The sequence below is a fragment of the Cyclopterus lumpus genome, chromosome 13 (assembly GCF_009769545.1).
Source record: "Cyclopterus lumpus isolate fCycLum1 chromosome 13, fCycLum1.pri, whole genome shotgun sequence".
Classification (NCBI taxonomy): Eukaryota; Metazoa; Chordata; class Actinopteri; order Perciformes; family Cyclopteridae; genus Cyclopterus; species Cyclopterus lumpus.
Window position 1 is genome coordinate 12225287 of NC_046978.1, and position 18781 is coordinate 12244067.

An 18781-nucleotide genomic window follows, 5' to 3' on the forward strand; every position below is an offset into this window, starting at 1 on the left:
TAATGTGTCTTTGCTAATAGGGCATGTACCACCTTCCTTCAAAGTAGCTGTAATTAAACCTCTCCTGAAAAAGCCCACTCTTAATCCAGAGGTGTTGGCTAACTACAGACCAATCTCTAACCTTCCCTTCCTCTCTAAGATCCTTGAGAAAGTAGTCGCAAATCAGTTGTGCAACTTCCTACATCAGAATAGTTTATTTGAGGAGTTTCAGTCAGGATTTAGAAAACACCACAGCACAGAGACAGCACTGGTGAAAATTACAAATGACCTCCTAATTGCATCAGATAAAGGACTCATCTCCGTACTGGTATTATTAGACCTTAGTGCTGTGTTCGACACCATTGACCATGACATCCTATTACAGAGACTGGATCAGTCGATTGGCATTTCAGGTACCGCACTAAGTTGGTTTAAATCCTATTTATCAGATCGATCTCAATTTGTATTTGTAAACGATGAAGCCTCAATGACCACCAACGTTAATCACGGAGTTCCACAAGGTTCTGTGCTTGGACCAATTTTATTTACCTTATATATGCTTCCTTTGGGCAATATTATCAGGAAACACCGCATAAACTTTCATTGCTATGCAGATGATACTCAATTATATCTATCGATCAAACCAGAGAAGACCAACCAGCTCGCTAAAATTCAAGAATGTCTTAAAGACATAAAAACATGGATGACCTGCAACTTCCTGATGTTAAACTCAGACAAAACTGAAGTTATTTTACTGGGCCCTGAACACCTAAGAGATCAATTATCTGGTGATGTGGTTTCTGTAGATGGCATTTCCCTGGCATCCAACACCACTGTAAAGAATCTAGGCGTTATCTTTGACCGAGACTTGTCCTTTAACTCCCACGTTAAGTAAATCTCAAGGACTGCATTTTTTCATCTACGTAACATTTCAAAAATCAGGCACATCTTGTCTCAAAAAGATGCAGAAAAGCTGGTTCACGCGTTTGTTACTTCCAGACTAGATTACTGCAACTCCTTATTATCAGGCTGCTCTAATAAGTCTCTTAAATCCCTCCAGTTGATCCAGAATGCTGCAGCTCGTGTACTTACAAAAACTAACAACAGAGATCACATTACTCCTGTATTAGCTGCTCTGCACTGGCTCCCTGTAAAATCAAGAATCACATTTAAAATTCTTCTCCTCACCTACAAAGCCTTGATTGGTGATGCACCATCATATCTTAAGGAGCTTGTAGTACCATATTGCCCCACTAGAGAGCTGCGCTCACTAAATGCGGGGCTACTTGTGGTTCCTAGAGTCCTAAAAAGTAGGATGGGAGCAAGAGCCTTCAGTTATCAAGCTCCTCTTTTATGGAACCAGCTTCCACTTTCAGTCCGGGAGGCAGACACAGTCACCTCATTCAAGAATAGACTTAAGACTTTCCTGTTTGATAGTGCTTATAGTTAGGGCTGAATCAGGTTTGCCCTGGTCGAACCCTTGATATGCTGCTATAGGCTTATAGGCTGCTGGGGGATGTTTTAGGATACACTGAGCACCTATCTCATCTTCTCTCTCTCCTTATGGATGAATTTACATCTCTCCATTGCACCTTATTAACTCTGCTTCCTCCCCGGAGTCTTTGTGACTTCACGTCTCATAGGGTCCATTGGACCTGGAGGTGTCTGATGCCTGGTGAGCCGGTCTCCTGCCTTGGCCCTGCTGATGCCCCGCCCCCCCTCCTCTCTACCACCTTCTGTTTCATGGATTGGAGTTCCATTCATACATTGTCATATTCATGTAATGTGTTTATGTAACTTTGTAAATGCTGTTCATTCTGTACACATGACATCTATTGCTTCTGTCCATCCGGGGAGAGGGATTCTCCTCTGTTGCTCTCCTGAAGGTTTCTTCCCTTTTTTCCCTGTGAAAGGTTATTTTTGGGGAGTTTTTCCTGATTCGATGTGAGGTCCTGGGACAGGGATGTCGTATGTGTACAGATTGTAAAGCCCTCTGAGGCAAATTTGTAATTTGTGATATTGGGCTATACAAAATAAACTGAATTGAAAAAAATTGAATATATATATACATGTATATGTGTATATATATATATGTGTATATATACATATGTATATATGTGCATGTATACATATGTATATATGTGTATATATATACGTATATATACGTATATATATACATGTATATATACGTATATACATATATATATATATACACATGTATATATATACATGTGTATATATATACATATATATACGTATACATATATATATATTTATATATATGTATATGTAAGAGCAGGTGAGAAAGTTTCACACCGGACACCTTTAAAAAGTATATATTTTTTTATATGTATAAAAAAAGAATATATGTATGTGTATATGTATGTTGTATACATGTATGATACATACATATATATATATATATATATATATATATATATACATACATATATATATATATATATATATATATATATATACATACATACATATAGTTTGATCATCAGCCCCTTATATTCCCTCATCACCCTATTACCATCTGCGATGTTTGTTCTTGCCTTTTTTTAATCCGCTCCAAAAATGATGCTCTTGTTTGAACAAACTTAACTTACCAAATGCCAAAATGGTACACACATTGATCTTTGGTACTTTTGAATGCTGGAGTGTACTGTCGGTCATGTCAGGGCACCTCTAATCATCTCAGCTGCAGAGCTCCTCTTCAGGCAGCGAGGCCAAGAGTTTCTGACTCCACTTCAAAATACCCACTTTGCCTTTTATACGGCAGCCCGATTTGTGGAAAAAGTTTTTTAAAAAGAATTCATGCTTTTAAGAAACGTTCTCAATTCAATTGCAGCCCGATTTGTGGAAAAAGTTTTTTAAAAAGAATTCATGCTTTTAAGAAGCGTTCTCAATTCATTTGCTGGGGATTTTTGACATCATGTGTACGTCAGTCATGTTTCCTGTCAAACAAGAATAACCTAGATGTGACACATCCTGGGCGTGGCCTCCAGCTACCTGCTCCTCTGGTTTGAGGTGGTCACCTGATCTGATGCTCAGACCTGCATGGGCTTACATCCCTGACCAAATTCCGCTAAAGAAAAAAGAAAATGGGCTTGCAAACTTCTTGATGCACTGTTTGCGCTTTTTCACCTGCGTGCCGGGTGCGACTTCTTCCTGGACTCTACTTCGTTCTTCTTCTTCAGACTGCGGCTTCAGCTTCTGTTCCGTGCGCGCTCATCTCGAGGTCAGTAAGTAATTGTACAACATTGACAATGATAACACCTGTTAAGGGTCTCGGGTGTCGTTGTTGGGCTGGATTGTGAAGTCATGAAACGAAGGGGACCATAACTTAGCCAAAAGAAAAATGAAATATAAAAGGTTTCCTCCTTTTCATGTTGCCGTCTTAAATCGTCCACCGGGGCTTTGTTCCTAAACCGCTCGGTTATTTGTCCTAATTCTAACATATCAATCACATGTTCAGGTGCACTGACTTTTTTTTTTTTTACTGTTTAATATTGATATCACTAGTTTAACATTTTTTTTTTAATTGTGCCATGTCTCTCGTGTGCACTTTACCCCTTTTTCGGGACTATTAAAGGATTATTTTATCTCATATCTCATCGCAACAGGAATCTTCAGACCACCTTTTTGTAAGACCAAATCACTGGTGACAAAATTCCAACGGCACCAAGACATCTTAACTTCACCAGTAACCCCCAGTAGTGCTGGTTGCTGCTCCATCAAGGAAAGTGCTAACAGGTTTGCCTTATTATGTCTTCCTGGCATGGAGGTGGTTGAGATGGAGGAGGATTACCCATTGTTTCAATACACCTGATTTAAGGTTCCTCCACATTCCTTTTTTTAAAGTTGTACTACACTCTATTAACTTTTAATATGCAACAAGTATTCTTTCATTATAGCTCTTTAAGTGATGTTAGACAAAACAACAGGAAAATCTGGCAGTATAATTCACAATTTGCAATAAATACCATATTTATTTAATGTAATTGTTAATTTATTTATTTATTTATTTGTATTGTGTTGATTAACATGATGGTGTGCTGCACTTTTTTCTGCTGGCAGGTTACTTCAATGTGTCATCTGCTGACAGTCTGTGTAACCCGAGGACGACACCACAACGCTTGGTTTCCTCACCTCGAGCCAATGAGACATATTCAAAGGCTCAGTGCTTTGGTTCTCTTCGTCACCTTGTTTCTGATCTTCTTCTACTCGACCCTACACCTGGAGACGGCCTACAGTCTCAGGACGGGACCAGAGGACCTCCTGGAGGTTCCCAGCATCCAGCAGGTTCCCATCCTCCAGGAGGTCCCCATTCTCCAGGAGGTCCCCATCCTCCAGGTGGTCCAGGTCTACGACAGAGATAGGACTGCACAGTCATCCAAACAGGAGAGATTCCCCACTCCCACCCCTGCTGTCCTCAATGTGTCTGTCTCTGATGGCCTCAGACAGGCCATCCCTCCAAACGGAGCCTACTGGAACCGCCTGCTGTACTCGGCCCTCAAGGGTCTGGTCAAGGGAGAAAACCCTATCGGCCGCGACTCTGATTGGTCTCTCTGCAGGCAGATGAATCAAGAGCACCTGCAAACCAACGTGCACGACTTCACCACCTACCCGGTCTTATTTCAGGACTTTGTCCAGGGCATGAACTGCAGGTCCCCTCCAGTCCTGCTCAATCAACCCAACAAGTGCATGTCTGGAGAAGAGAAGGATGACAACCAGACCTTTCTGCTTTTTACCATCAAGTCAACTCCTGGAAACTTTGAGCAGAGACAGGCGGTCCGGGAGACCTGGGGTCGAGAAGGGGTGCATCAGAGTGGCCTGAGGGTGCACACTGTGTTTCTGCTGGGTAGCTCCCCACCGGAGGACCCTGACCTCAACTCTCTGCTGTCATTTGAAGCGGGACACTTTGGGGACCTGCTGCAGTGGGACTTCCATGAATCCCTCTTGAACCTGACGCTCAAAATGAACATGTTCCTCCAGTGGACGGTTAGATACTGTCCCGCAGCCTCTTTTGTGTTCAGCGGGGATGACGATGTATTCGTCAACACGCCGACATTACTCAGCTACCTGCAGTCTCTGGAGCTTCCGAAGGCCTCGGAGCTGTACGCCGGACAAGTCATAAGCAAAGCAAGTCCCCTCAGGGACCCTAAGAACAAATACTACATTCCTCTGAGCTTCTATGACGGCCCATACCCCGCGTACGCTGGTGGAGGCGGTTTCATCATCTCTGGAGCGTTGCTGCAACGCCTGTATTCCGCTTCACGTGTCATTCCTTTCTTCCCCATCGACGACGTCTACGCTGGGATGTGCTTTAAGGCTTTGGGGGTTTCTCCTGAGGCAAATGAAGCCTTTCAGACTTTCGACATTAACGAGCAGGATCGTGAGAATCTGTGCGTAAATAAGAAACTTATTCTGATTCACCGGCGCTCCGCACGGCAGATGAAGAAGTTGTGGAAGGGCATCCACAACCCCTTGTTGACTTGTTGAACTGGACTGGTGACCAAAAGAGGAAGCGTTCACTGAAGCTTATTTAAGCCATGTCCTTTTTCACGATGATTCAGCAAAAGGATATGTAATTGATTCATTTGACATCTTGTCTGTTCCAGCAGGAACTAAATGGAGGTTTGGTCACTGTGCTTGTATTTAAGTTATGAGCATGTGTTTCCTGATAGAATAGAGCCTTAATAAGTCGAGGAAGCATTCAGCAGTTTAAGTGGGAGTTTCAGCATCAGGGGTCAAGATTCAAGTCAAATTGAACAATCTTTAGAGCTGTCATTAGCCTAACTTCCTTTTTTGAATGTGAATAAACAAAACTAATTCAACCAAGACGTTTGAAAGTTCCACTGTTTATTTTCCACAAATCACCAAAGATGTAAAATCAGTGTACAGGCCCATCTAAAATTTGGGCATGTATACTAAAACCATAGCAAAGTTCTATAACGCATGTTATTCAGTCACCTCAATGATACACAAGGAAACCTAATCACTGGAGAGGACAGATGCAGGAAGAGGGGACAAACACAACTTCCACTTTTTATTGCTCGATTTTAATCTTTATTTTGTATTCAAACTGCACCAGCTGGTTTTGCTACTTTAAAAAACAAAAAACAAAAACAATTGTGACCTTTTGTAATGTGATACAAATGTGATTTACTATTTTTAGAGGAACTTAAGGCACCAAACCCAGAGGCATGAAGTACAATAGTTTTTATAAGCGCAATCTTTTTGCCTTCCTCAAAGAGATGACACGTTATATCAAATTTATACTTTAATGAATACAGTAAATGTGTGCAACGGTTAACCCACTTCAATATTAAGTCACCAATTACAAACTTCTTCCGTCCTGTAAATGCGCTCATTTCTCATACTGGTCGAGTGGGTAGTGCTCCTTGTACTGCTGCACGTGCCTCCACATGGCCTCTCTCTGTTTGTTCAGATTGGGTGTCATCTCCTCGTACACGTCCGTAAACATCAGCTCGGGGCTGGGCTTGAGGCGTTTCTCGGCCTTCTCGAACGCCTCCATCACCGTCTTGCGAGACTGCTTCCGCCAGCTCCTCTCGTCGTCCTCACTCCACCAGCCTCGGGTCGTCATGTAATGTCTCAGCCGGGAGATGGGGTGGTCCTGCTTGTCCCAGTAGTTCACCTCGTCCACCGAGCGGTAGGCCGAGCTGTCGTCACTGGTGCTGTGGTGGCCAATTCTGAGGGACGAGTGGGTTTCTTAATTAATTTGAATGTTTCTTGCCAAAATGCATTTTGTCACCCAATCAAACATTTTGCTTCCCAAAAATTGATTTTTAATATCCAAGATACAATTTAGAGAGGGAAATGTAACATTTGTATAACTCGGAAAACTTGGATGGTTGCCTAAACCCGGTATTGTATGGCACCCCCCGGGATTCTCATTATCTCACTACTGTAAGTAGGTTCAATGAAGGTCTTTTATAAACAAGCAAGTTCAACAAGCATAAACGTAATGTAGAAAAGAACCAGAGTGTAAGCTATTTTGTTGAGCTGCCTCTTAACAAAGGCTCTGAGCGACTTCACGCTCCCGGGTCGCGCTCGGGGATTTGTTGTGAAGGGTAACGCAGCAGGAGTGAAGCGCTGTTGTCAACAAGGTTGGAGTAATAATAATAAAGTTGTTGCCGTCTTGGAGCCTCCACGCTGTTATTTTATTAACTTCGTGAAGCACAGGTGCACCGTAGCCCTCGGCTACACGAGCCGAGACAAAGCAGCCCCTCCTTTCTCTACCAGTGGGACCTGCAGACTGTGAATCCCCTCAGCAGAGGGAGGAGGACAGACTAATGTGTGTCTTCTAAACTTCACTCATTGTGGTGTCGGGGATATGATTATTAATTCATCGACATTTCAGATGTGCTTCCGGTGAGACATTAATGAGTTTGCATGGGAACTTTTGCAGTGGTCAACATTGCCATTGTACACTGGTGACTCAGACAATGCAAACATCGTGCAGGCCTAACGTGTACTCGACTGACCTGTAGGTCATCGCTTCAATGAGGAAGGGCTGGTTCTCGGCCACGGCTCTGCGGCGCGCCTCCTTCGTAGCATTGTACACGGCAAACACGTCGTTGCCATCGACACGGATGGACAGCATGCCATACCCTGGCCCACGAGCGGCTGTTCAGTCGGAGAAGGAAAGAAAGAAAAAGCGTGTCCATGAGAGTTGCGGAGGACTTCGAGTCGGACGCCGCAAGAAAACCACACAGAGGCTCATCTTACCGATGCCATCGCCCCTGTACTGCTCGTTGGTGGGGGTGGAGATGGCGTAGCCATTGTTACGGCAGAAGAATATCAGAGGGCACTCCAGGGTGGCAGAGAAGTTGAAGCCGGCGTGTGCGTCCCCTTCGCTGGCCGCCCCCTCGCCAAAGTAACAAATCACGGCACGGTTCATGTTCTCTCTCTTGATGGCGTATGCAGCTCCGGCCGCTGAAACGGACACATAAAAAAACATGCGAGTATATTTACAGGTGTGTGTGTGTGTGTGCATTGACGGACAGGGTTGACACACAGAAACATGCACAGCTCACCCTGAGGGATCTGAGTGGCCAGAGGAGAGGAGATGGTGACGAAGTTCAGATCTTTGGAGCCATAGTGCACGGGCATCTGCCGGCCCTTGCCGAGGTCATCGGCGTTGGCGTAGCACTGAGCCATGAACATGTCCAGAGGGAAGCCGCGGTACATCAGCACTCCTGCAGTGCAGCAAAGGGGGTTAGGAGGGTTGACACTAAGATAACTTGCATGTTTTATCTATTTTTGTTGCCGCTGTACGAAAGGGGATCTACAAATAAAGATATGACTTCCTGATATAACGACTGAACAACCGAATGCCGACTGATGCATTTCGCCGTGTGTGGCTGGCTGAATGAAGCAATGCTTGCCTTAGATTTCACCGGTCGCATGAGTATTGAGCACCAAAGCGATCACTTTGGATACAATTGCCTGACAAGCCAAGCTTTACTACGCCAGAGGTAAATGTAAATATAAAAGTTACGGTTAGTCATGTGATCACTATCAAAACTTTAAAGAGTAACCTTCCATTTGAAAATGAACTATTTTAGGAAAAAACACATGCTGCTCCATCCTCACCAGCTTCTCTGTATTGACCGAAGACTAAGTCGCTTGGGTCGAGAGCAGCAGCGCTGCCAATGTGTGTGCCCTCCTCGCCGTAGTTGGTCATATAGAAGGAGATCCGACCCTGTGAGAGAAACATGTAACACGCCTTTACAACATTCTTCAGCCGTTAACATTCAAGCAGAAAAAAAAAAAACTCACCTGTCTCTGTGACTCGTAAAGAATGCGGTCCATTGTGTTCAGCAGAGTCATCTTCTGATAGAAGTTCAGAACCGTTTCTTTGGAGAGCTAAGCGGGAAACAAACGCACACAATTAACCAATGGGTGAACTGAATGGAGGTCATGGTGCCACTTTTGATAACCAGAGGCGTGGGAAGGCCGACTGTACCTGAGGATCTTGAGAAGGGTTGATGATGTTGCCCTGCCTGTCCATCACCCGGTACACTGGGATCCCAGAGATGACGTTGGGCTGGATGAACTTAAGCTCATCCACAAACTCGGCTGAGGCTCCAGGGAACTGGGGCTTTTCCAGTGTTGAGTCAAAGGACTGCTGCCGGCGCACGGCCTGAAAGATTGAATACAAGCATTGTTTGTTAATAACATGAGTTTGATTTCAGAATAATACTGCCCACTTTGAAAACCTCACAGACGGCTATTAATCATGTTCGTTTTTTATTTGTATACAGTATAAGAGTGGTACACAGGTTTCATTTTAATATTTAAATGTCCTAAAATGTACTTGATAAACCAGAATGCAGGAGCAGCAGATATGCTGAATTATAACCAGAGGTGGAAATTATTCATATGGTATAAGTATTCTGATATTTTACTAAAGTAAAAATAGCAATAATACAGCGTTACAATACTGGATTAATACTACTCATTATACAGAATTTCGCATTTCAGATTTAAATGCATCATAACTGGATAATAATTAGTGGCGCAATAATATGTACATTTTGCAGGTATTGGTGTCTTTATCCATAATATAACTTTATTAGTTGATTTGCATGTTGTGATTATCTAAGTAATTAGTAACTAATAAGGAATCAAATTAATGTAGTGGAGTAAAAAACTACAATAATTACTTGTTAAGTGTAACGGAGTAGATGTATAAAGTAGCATAACATCTAAACACTCATGTTAAGTACAGGTACCTCATACTTTTGTAAATATACCTGATTATCACATTGAGACACTTCATTTATGACTAAATACATTTATAGGAATAAAAACGCAAGCATAAATGCAACATGTTTTCTATCATATACTATAGAAAAGCTATTTTTATCTCAATATAATATATTGTTGTTTCATGGGAGTTGACGATAACAGTTGAAATGTCATGTTTGTTTCCACTTCAAGTTGAACTTGGAAGGCGGAAGTGTTATCCTCACGCCCCCTTGGTTCGACCAATAGGAATGCAGCTAAGCTGAAGCGCTAGACAGCTAGCTAGCTAGCTAGCGAAGTTTCCGTCACAACAACAAACACAAGAAGCACCAGTGCCAGCCAAGCTGCTGGTTCAGTTTTAACACATATATATCCACAGACAGGTTGAGCCCTTCAGGTCGACCTTCACAAGGAGCTTTGGAGAATCGGTCGATAGTAAACGTAGTGTTAAGTCGACAAGGTTGTCAGCGAACGCTAAGCTAGCTGGCTCACAACCAATCGGGACCACTGAAGAAGTCGAGCAACGCGCCGCGAATCCTTGATGGACCCGAAACAAAACTACTTTAACTTCCATCTCGTGGCTGATGACTTAACGTGACAACGCGAGTTGTTTTGATTTCATGCCCAAATCAGATGACTTCTTCCACTAACCCTGTGGTCGCTTCAGCGACCTTTCGCGTCATCAAGCTAACCGCTGACCCTCGCGATCTAACGCAACGTGACAACGCAGCAACGTTGCTCTTGATCAAACTTACACCGACTCTGAAGGCTCTGTGTTGAAGCAACCGAGACGCCGTCAGTCCTGTCGTCTGACGGGAAGCGTTGAAGCACACTCCATACATTTTGTTCACACTCCTCACAGCCGCCGCCATCGGGACAGTCCGTAGCCGTTAACTTGTGCACGAGCTCGTCAGCAGCGTTAAACTACACTGTAGCTTGTATGTGTAAGAAGCACGCGACCGAACAGGCGTGAACTAACAGCAACAATCTGATGGCCTGACAGATATTCGCATCCACAATCACACTCCCAGGGCGAATAGCTACAGACGGTTGTTGCGTCAACCACAATAATCATGACATCCGGTCACACCTTCACATTAAGAGTCAAGGTGACCAAACGCACTAAGCAGTATTTAGCATGGGAATCGAGAGCAGTAGACATCTTTCACTTGTGTAAACAGTGTATAATATTCATGGTAGCCATGCATTCAAAACTCTTGAATAGAAGTACAAAAGGACTAGGATCAAAACAGAATGAATGTTCCATTAGAAAAAGTAATCATTATACATATATATATATATATATATATATATATATATATATATATATATGTATTGTAATTATTTATGTAGTCATGAGTACATCACTTTAATATTGCAGCGGGGATAATTGTAACTACTTTATTGTAACGTAAGCTTGTGGATTCGTTACATACCACATGATAGGCATGATACATATTTAAAGGGGTTAAATACATAGTATATTCGTTTCCTTTCGTTTCTTCCGATAATCAGGCCTCAAACGTGTTTTGTGGGTGTAATTATACACCTGGGGCTGCACGGTGGTGTAGTGGCTAGCACTGTCGCCTCACAGCAAGAGGGCCGCGCGTTCAATTCCCGGTCGGAGCGGTCCTTCTGTGTGGAGTTTGCATGTTCTCCCCGTGGCAGCGTGGGTTCTCTCCGGGCTCTCCGGCTTCCTCCCACAGTCCAAAGACATGCTGCAGGTTAATTGATCTCTAAATTGCCCATAGGTGTGAATGTGAGAGTGAATGGTTGTATGTCCCTACATGTGCCCTCGATGGACTGGCGGCCTGTCCAGGGTGTCCCCTGCCTTCGCCCTATGTCAGCTGGGATAGGCTCCCGCGACCCTAATGAGGATTGCCTTGTCTAAAACAAAGACTCAGTTTATCCAGTGATCTTGTCAAAACTGCAAGAACATTTTATAAGCTGTGAGAACATCCTGCAGTGACACATTATGTCCAGTGGTGGAAGAAGTACTCAATAATAATAATGGTCATCATCACAACACCATTGCTTATATATCAGTTGTATTAACAATTTGAATCTGCAGGTATCAACTAAAGCTATCAAAAAGATGTAGTGGGGTGAAATATACAACATTTCCCTCTGAAATGTAATGGATTAGAAGTAGAAAGTGGGATAAAATGGAAATATCCAAATGCAAGAACAAATACATAAAGAATGTCCTTCATTTAGCCTCAATGGCTTGGGCTGCAAAGTTTTCTGAATTGTGTTCCAGTTTACAAGTGTCCCTTTCCTCGTAGGGTTGCTCTAACTAATGGTAATACCTTAACCTGCTGTCTCCCTGTATGTTGAGACAGAATTATTAATTATGTGTACTAACAGATTAGATGCATGCATTGTGCCTGTCCTGTGTCAACCTTTTTTCTCTCTTCACTGCTCATTTGATTGTTTTTACTCCTGTGTATGCAGCCCATAATAGTTTGGGAAACTCTCACCGGGTTTGATGCTATTAGAAATTAACTGATTGTAGTACAATCCAATACTACATGGGAATAACAGTGCTAAACCAGGGTTTGAAAAGAGGACTAGAATTACTCGAATAGATATTTACTTGACTTACATCTCACAAGATGGAAGTAAGATTCATGTGGTAAAAACTAGTGAATGAGTACTGCATAAAGAGTACAATCAACCCTTAAGTGGTTGCTTGGTCATATTGAGGTTCAAAGCAAGACAAGTCAAGTGATTACTCCTCCTGTAGATGCAGCAGCTGTCATCCACTGTTATTCCTGCCTTTCCAAAAAGTTTACTAAAATCAGTATGAAGTCATTTGTAAAAATAAAAATAAACATATTTTTTGCTTGCATTTACAGATCTATAAACATCTAATTTACATTATATGAACTAATGTTTTTACTTCTGGTTGATATGAGGTAAACTACTCATGATTTTACACTAACAGCTCAGTGAATGATCGACACATACCTCATAAACAACAGGATTTAACATCGCTAAATTATTGTGCATCTAACATATCCACCAGTTCTGGTAGAATTGCCGTGGAAAACATTCTCTCAGGAGGATTAACGTTGCTTGGATACACAGGTAGGTATAGACTTGAGACTTGAGACAGGAGAGCCAGCGAGTCCTGTCTCTTCCACCAGCAAGAGCGTCCTCTGATGTGGGCAGCTTTTCTGTACATCTGTATTTCTTGCTGGACTCTTTCCGGTTGGTGTCTTGTCTGCTGCTGTGATGCTTGTCAGAGCTCTGTCCTCCTCCTCAATGACAGATGAGATCAGTCAAACCAGGGATGGAGCCTGAATTGAAACTTGTGACCCCTGATTTTCTGTCTACACATTAAAACAAACTCTTCTCAGGTAATATCCAGAGGACATTCCTCCCTTTTGAGCATCTTTTTTTTGTATTAAGTTTTGTTGTATTTATAGCTATATTCTATATTCTAACATTACTATTTGCTCTATACTGTCTTTACTCCCAGTGGCACTGGACATTGGACATGTGGATAAAGGCGAAGAAAGAAGGCAAGAAATTATTTCATTATAATTACTGTTATACAACATAACTCTATTGACCAAACTGAAGCAATCAGGAATAATAATAACACGGATTATATATTAATAAATTAACAATCAGTCGGAGCAATAATGCAATATACTCATCCCCAATAGTGGAAGTATTTGGAAATATAAAAATATACATTTAGGTATAACCCTATGTGTCATAAGTAAGAGCCCGAAATGTCAAAACACATTACGTCACTCGCCCGCGACACGCTAATCCCGCCCATTGGGAGCAGCGGTCCAGCGGCATGATGGAAGTGTGCGGCTCCTCCAGTGTGACTCTGAGAGAGTTTGGTTGTGAGCAGAGTTTATTGTCTCGACCTGACGGCTCTGCGTCCTTCAGTCAAGGTAACGACGCAGAGAAAAGGGACTCTGAGCCGGAAGTCAAAGGCAGCTCGCTTGCAGCCGGACTGCAGCTACTGTTAGCCTACGTTAGCTCCCAGAAGCTTCCTGTGGTCTGTGTTGGACTGTGTGCCGGTTAATGTGGCGCTGCATTCAGCCCTGTGTTTTCTTCATGTAACTCTTACTTAAGTAAAAGTTCAAAAGGATCAACATTTAAATATACCTCAAGTATTCATTCAACGAAGTGGCCCATTTCAAAATCGCACGGGCTATATCATATGACATGATGAGAATTACGATTATGGATGCATTAGTGTTCATCACTTAAATGTTTCACCTGCTGCTATAAGTGGAGCTAATATGAGCCACTTTAAGTAGCGTAAACTGCAATAATATATAATGTCTTGGTTGATTTTATATGTTGTGTTAAGCAAATAACTTCAAAAATGGAAATACTCAAGTATCATACCTCAGAATTGAGTAAATGTGGGGCCACTTAGTGACAGTTTACCACTCATCGTTCATCAGACTATGGTACTCACAAAGAATCTAATCTGGTCGCTTAGCCATTACCATTGAGTTTGGGGAATGCTGTTTTTCAAATGCATCAAACGGTAAGCAGCAGCAACTCCTGGATGTATCTTGGTGGCTTAACTGTGTCCGTCTCGAGGTAATATTTGACTGCAGAGCATATGTGAACATCTTTCAACATTGGTCATGAATGCTACACCTTTACAGTGAAAGTTCTAGTTGGCCTTTGTCTCTTTCTCTTTTATATGATTTACTCCTGTTGTTGTTTCTTTTTCTTTTGTGTCTCACCAACATCTGCAGTGGACACTTCAATGATCACATCTTCTATTGTTTTCCTCCCTTCTAGACTTCCATATTATTTGTTATTTATTAATATTATCTCATAACAATAATACGTGTTTGTCCATACACTGCATACTACTAATCTCAGCACCAAACTGCGTACAATTGTGGGTGCTCATTTATGGCTGCGTGCTCGAGGACTTTCTGTGGTCGCAGTGACTCACGCTTTCTCAGAACACGTTTTTTTGCCTTGTTTCATACTGCTGATTGACTGCTGACTCATCACTCACTTCCCTTAGGGTGTCGCAAGTAAGACCCAGTGGGGGGAAACCGTTTGCTCAGTTTAATCGTTTTGGACGGCCTGTCTTTACCCACACAGCTGAGTGCATCACCGCTGGCGCTGCTATTCTATGCCTGTTTTATTGTGCATCAACCTCAAGTTTACACGGGTATTGTAAAAATAAGCCTAAATAAACACTTCAAGTAGCGGTTACACTTGTGAGACGGAGCTGAGACGAGCGACTGCACACCACCGGTGCAGAGATCCGCATGGATAAAAATGAGAGCACATTTGTTGTGGGAGACCTGCGGGTAAAAAATATGTTGCGCATACACAGTACAATCAAACATTATAGCAGTGGTCATTGCAAGACACACCTGTCAGAGATCGGCACTCCTACTAATTTCACCACCTGGATCAATAATATATTTCCAGTTGAATAATGGTGTCTTTTGTTCACAGGAGACACAAGTGTGTTGGCCGCAGCTTACGGACCAGCTGAGGTCAAGGTCAGTAAGGAAATCTATGACCGGGCAACTCTGGAGGTGTTGATACAGCCCAAAGTGGGACTGCCAAGTAAGTGATTATCTCATTTCTCACTGTGCAGCTTGATTTCTGTTTATTGGAGTCTAGTGCAGTTCCTGGATGCTGTTCTGAAGCAATGGGGGCAGTTAACTTTTGTTAATATTCAGTTTGAATATTTCACACACAGGCAGGATACTTTAGTGACTGGCGTGTTGAAATGAAGAGATACATAATATAACGGGAAAAATATTTATGTTGTACGGAAATAAATGTTTCTACAAGCTTCTTTCGTGTGACTTGAGGAATGTAAGTGGCTTTAGGAGGATGGTAACTTAATTGTTACAGCCGTGTCCACTTCTGGTGTGCAATAACGGCCATACCACAACACATCACAGGGGGGTGTAAGTGAGCCAATTTGTTTCCAGTCTGACTCGCATATGTATCCCAACATTTCGTTATTTCCTAGGTGTAAGGGAGCGATCACAAGAGCAGTGTGTGCGAGAAACCTGTGAGGCATCTCTGCTCTTGTCACTTCATCCTCGCTCCTCCCTCACTCTCATTCTTCAGCTGATACACAACGATGGTTCAGTATCCTTCAGTAAAACCCTGCTGGCAGGGCACTGAAACGGCATGTTTATAAGGTGTTTCCTGGTCCGTGCTCCTTCCTTATCTGTTTCTCAGATCTTGTCCTGCTTTTTGAATGCTGCCTGCATGGCTCTCATGGATGCGGGACTGCCGATGAGTTGCCTGTTCTGCGGCGTGACCTGTGCCATCAACGCAGATGGTCAAATCATCACAGACCCCACTGCAGTGCAGGAAAAGGTAAATCTGATGCCCATGTGTTACATTACAAGCAACTTACAATAAGTGTGTGTTCTGGGGAAAAAACACCCCAAAGCCCTTTTGTTTATTTAATTGTAGTTACAAGGTGACAAAATACATCCCACATAGAACAAATCGTAATAGTTCAGCTGAGAGGAGGCAATGTTCCCAGAGGGTGAAGGGCATGACAGTTTATGTTATTGATACACATCAGTAAAATCACAAGTTTCATTATACAGGAATAAAAAAGTGGCCTTTGATTTATTGAAAAATCATGCTTTGACATATGTATAAATATTTAAAACATATATTTTGTAGGTTTGAAAAGCTTTAAAACAGATTTAATATACACAGTCTACTCCTAGTGAATTTAGCGGTATGTTTGTGCATTGTGCTCTCAGCTAAAGAATTGTGGATTTCACGCTATCTAAACTTGCATAACTCTACGGTTTGCTGGATTTCATAAGACACTTTGGGAAATGTCTTCCATAAACAGAGGGCAGATTCAGCCACACCAAAAATGTGCCACAACTGACGGAACAAAAGGGAACATTTGAAATACATTGAATATGACGGATGGATGATATGTAACTGAATGTGCCTCCTGTGGAAGTTTCTTTGTCCGACGTTGTGCATCCCGACACAATTTGCTCGTCCTCCCGGTGCAGTCGCGATCCACGCTGATTTCAATTCGTTCCCGTCTGTGTCCACTCTCGCCAGGAAAGTCGAGCTGTGATGACCTTTGCTATTGACAGCACAAAACGCAGAGTAATGATGTCGTCCACCAAAGGATCGTTTTCAGTACACGAGGTCAGTAAATAAATGAGCCAATGTGCAATATTTTTAAGAAGTAGTTGTGTGATTTCCAGATCGGCGGGACATGCAAGTAAAGCTGTGTTTTGTCATCGTCGTGCACACTTTGTCAGTGATCTGTCTGTTGATGAGATGTTTTTCAAACTCTGCCTCTAGTTATATCGCAGACCTTTCATATTAGTTTTTTCTCCTACAGCTGCAGCAGTGTATCGCAGTCAGTCAGGAAGCATCGGAGAAGATCTTCCAGTTCTACAGAGACTCTGTCAGTCGCCGATACTCTAAAACCCTCTGAAGCAGCAGCTCTCCTTTTCTTTTTCTAGTCTTTTTTTTTTTTTAATGTTTACAATCATTATAAATTGTGATGTTGGAATATAACATTTAATCACCACTTCATCACTACCTTTGCGTCAGTGCAGTCATAGTCAGCTGTGCTGTGGGCGAAGTGAGGTTCACATTTGGACATTTGTGTGAAGACAGCGGTGAAGTGTTCAGTGAGTGTGCAAAATAAATTTAAAATAAAGAGCAGAGATGAATGTCAAACAAGTGCATTTATTGGGATTCATTGATTATTCTCTCCGTTTCATATTTACATGTAATAAAAGGATGTGGAATAAATATATCTCGTACTGACTCATTTGCTGCAGCCTTTGATCTTCTTTTTTTTTCACGATCTATACAAGTGATACAAAGTGAGAAAAATCTGACTGGAGCCCGTTGGGCGACAGCGCGATCCGTCGAGGCAATCCACAATAACTGCTCACATATAAATCACTAATTGTGGTAACTCAGCTGTAACAACACAGGGTCTGATTTTTTGTTGTTGTCATTGACACAAATGTCCAGTGGGGACGGAGGACGGCTCTGGATTGTCAGGACTGCACAGCTGTATCGCAGCACATCAACCAGACCGTAGTCGTGTACATATACCACCTACTGTGACTATTTTATATTATCAGCTCAGTCTTGATACAACACTGGGTTTGCAGAAAACAAAAACATATTTTCAGTTCATCAGGAGACTATAAAAACTATTCATCTAAATAGAAAACGTCAAATTTAACCGGACAGTCTTTTTTATTTTTTGTATCATTTACTTTGAGTGCCCTTGTTCACTGCTTCCTTATTGGCACATTAACGCTTAAACCAATATGGCCAGAGTGTTTGACTTTTACCAAAGCTGGGGGCTGGTGTTTGCAACAGTTCAGGACCAAAAGAAAGAAGTGATCGTAGCTTGGAGCAGGTGGCAAACTACAAACTGGCCATGCAGGTTTCTGTTGTGACCGACATCGTACTGACTCATGCATCACGTGGCTGACCGCTAAGATGTGTCGCCAGGCAACCTTTCTTTTTTCTTTTACCCCTTCGCTCATATGAACATAGTGTTACTGTTTGCTTACATACGTTTATGTAGTCAACTTCATATTCAAGTTTGTCATACGGCAAGAAGCATCTTTCTGAAGGATTTCTTTTTAAAGGGAAAGTAGCAGAATCTATATTTGGAGAGCGTGGGGCGGCAGCCTGGCTGCTTCTATTCATGGAACAGCTCATAAAAGGATCATCCTTAGAGTATCTTCCATATTTTTGGCACTTTTCCTTTCATGTCTGCACCTCCCGTCATCATTTCCGAACACTGTATACAGAAGCAGCTCCTTTGTTCCTCTACCTAGAGCCAGTGCTCCACATCACCACTTTGCTTTTCATTTGTAAATTCCTGAAGTTCTCTATTATTTTTTTTACATAATGGCACTATATGTTTTTTTTTTTTCATTTCTTTTTTTTGTGCATTTAAAAATAAAGATACTTATTGAACTTGGCATTAAACAAATCAGATTCCGTCCGTTCTGCAGGTTAACAATTGTGA

At 42.3% G+C, this 18781-nt stretch overlaps 3 protein-coding genes across 9 annotated transcripts; 2 read left to right on the plus strand and 1 right to left on the minus strand.

Annotated features, from left to right (window-relative positions):
* The first annotated feature begins 2785 nt into the window (after nucleotides 1-2785).
* On the plus strand, nucleotides 2786-5826 carry b3gnt2l (UDP-GlcNAc:betaGal beta-1,3-N-acetylglucosaminyltransferase 2, like). Of its 6 annotated transcripts, none has more exons than XM_034548294.1 (3): nucleotides 2786-3227; nucleotides 3609-3724; nucleotides 4063-5826. In XM_034548294.1, exons 1-3 carry the CDS (start codon nucleotides 3029-3031, stop codon nucleotides 5485-5487), a joined length of 1740 nt encoding a protein of 579 aa, XP_034404185.1. In that variant the 5' UTR covers nucleotides 2786-3028; the 3' UTR covers nucleotides 5488-5826. The 6 variants fall into 6 exon arrangements, with proteins under 6 accessions (XP_034404185.1, XP_034404188.1, XP_034404189.1 ...); XM_034548297.1 differs by having other exon boundaries at nucleotides 2789-3223; nucleotides 3609-3820; XM_034548296.1 differs by having other exon boundaries at nucleotides 2790-3223; nucleotides 3609-3738.
* A 4-nt stretch (nucleotides 5827-5830) lies between these two features.
* On the minus strand, nucleotides 5831-10840 carry bckdha (branched chain keto acid dehydrogenase E1 subunit alpha). The gene is made up of 8 exons (XM_034548300.1): nucleotides 10515-10840; nucleotides 8978-9154; nucleotides 8791-8877; nucleotides 8605-8713; nucleotides 8046-8207; nucleotides 7738-7944; nucleotides 7494-7635; nucleotides 5831-6698 (listed from the first exon to the last, which is right to left on the minus strand). Exons 1-8 carry the CDS (start codon nucleotides 10629-10631, stop codon nucleotides 6356-6358), a joined length of 1344 nt encoding a protein of 447 aa, XP_034404191.1. The 5' UTR covers nucleotides 10632-10840; the 3' UTR covers nucleotides 5831-6355.
* A 2185-nt stretch (nucleotides 10841-13025) lies between these two features.
* On the plus strand, nucleotides 13026-17539 carry exosc5 (exosome component 5). Of its 2 annotated transcripts, XM_034549237.1 has the most exons (7): nucleotides 13026-13121; nucleotides 13244-13286; nucleotides 15223-15336; nucleotides 15752-15873; nucleotides 15967-16107; nucleotides 16828-16917; nucleotides 17117-17535. In XM_034549237.1, exons 2-7 carry the CDS (start codon nucleotides 13262-13264, stop codon nucleotides 17210-17212), a joined length of 588 nt encoding a protein of 195 aa, XP_034405128.1. In that variant the 5' UTR covers nucleotides 13026-13121; nucleotides 13244-13261; the 3' UTR covers nucleotides 17213-17535. The 2 variants fall into 2 exon arrangements, with proteins under 2 accessions (XP_034405128.1, XP_034405127.1); XM_034549236.1 differs by lacking the exons at nucleotides 13026-13121; nucleotides 13244-13286 and adding an exon at nucleotides 13538-13673 and having other exon boundaries at nucleotides 17117-17539.
* The last annotated feature ends 1242 nt before the right edge of the window (nucleotides 17540-18781 follow it).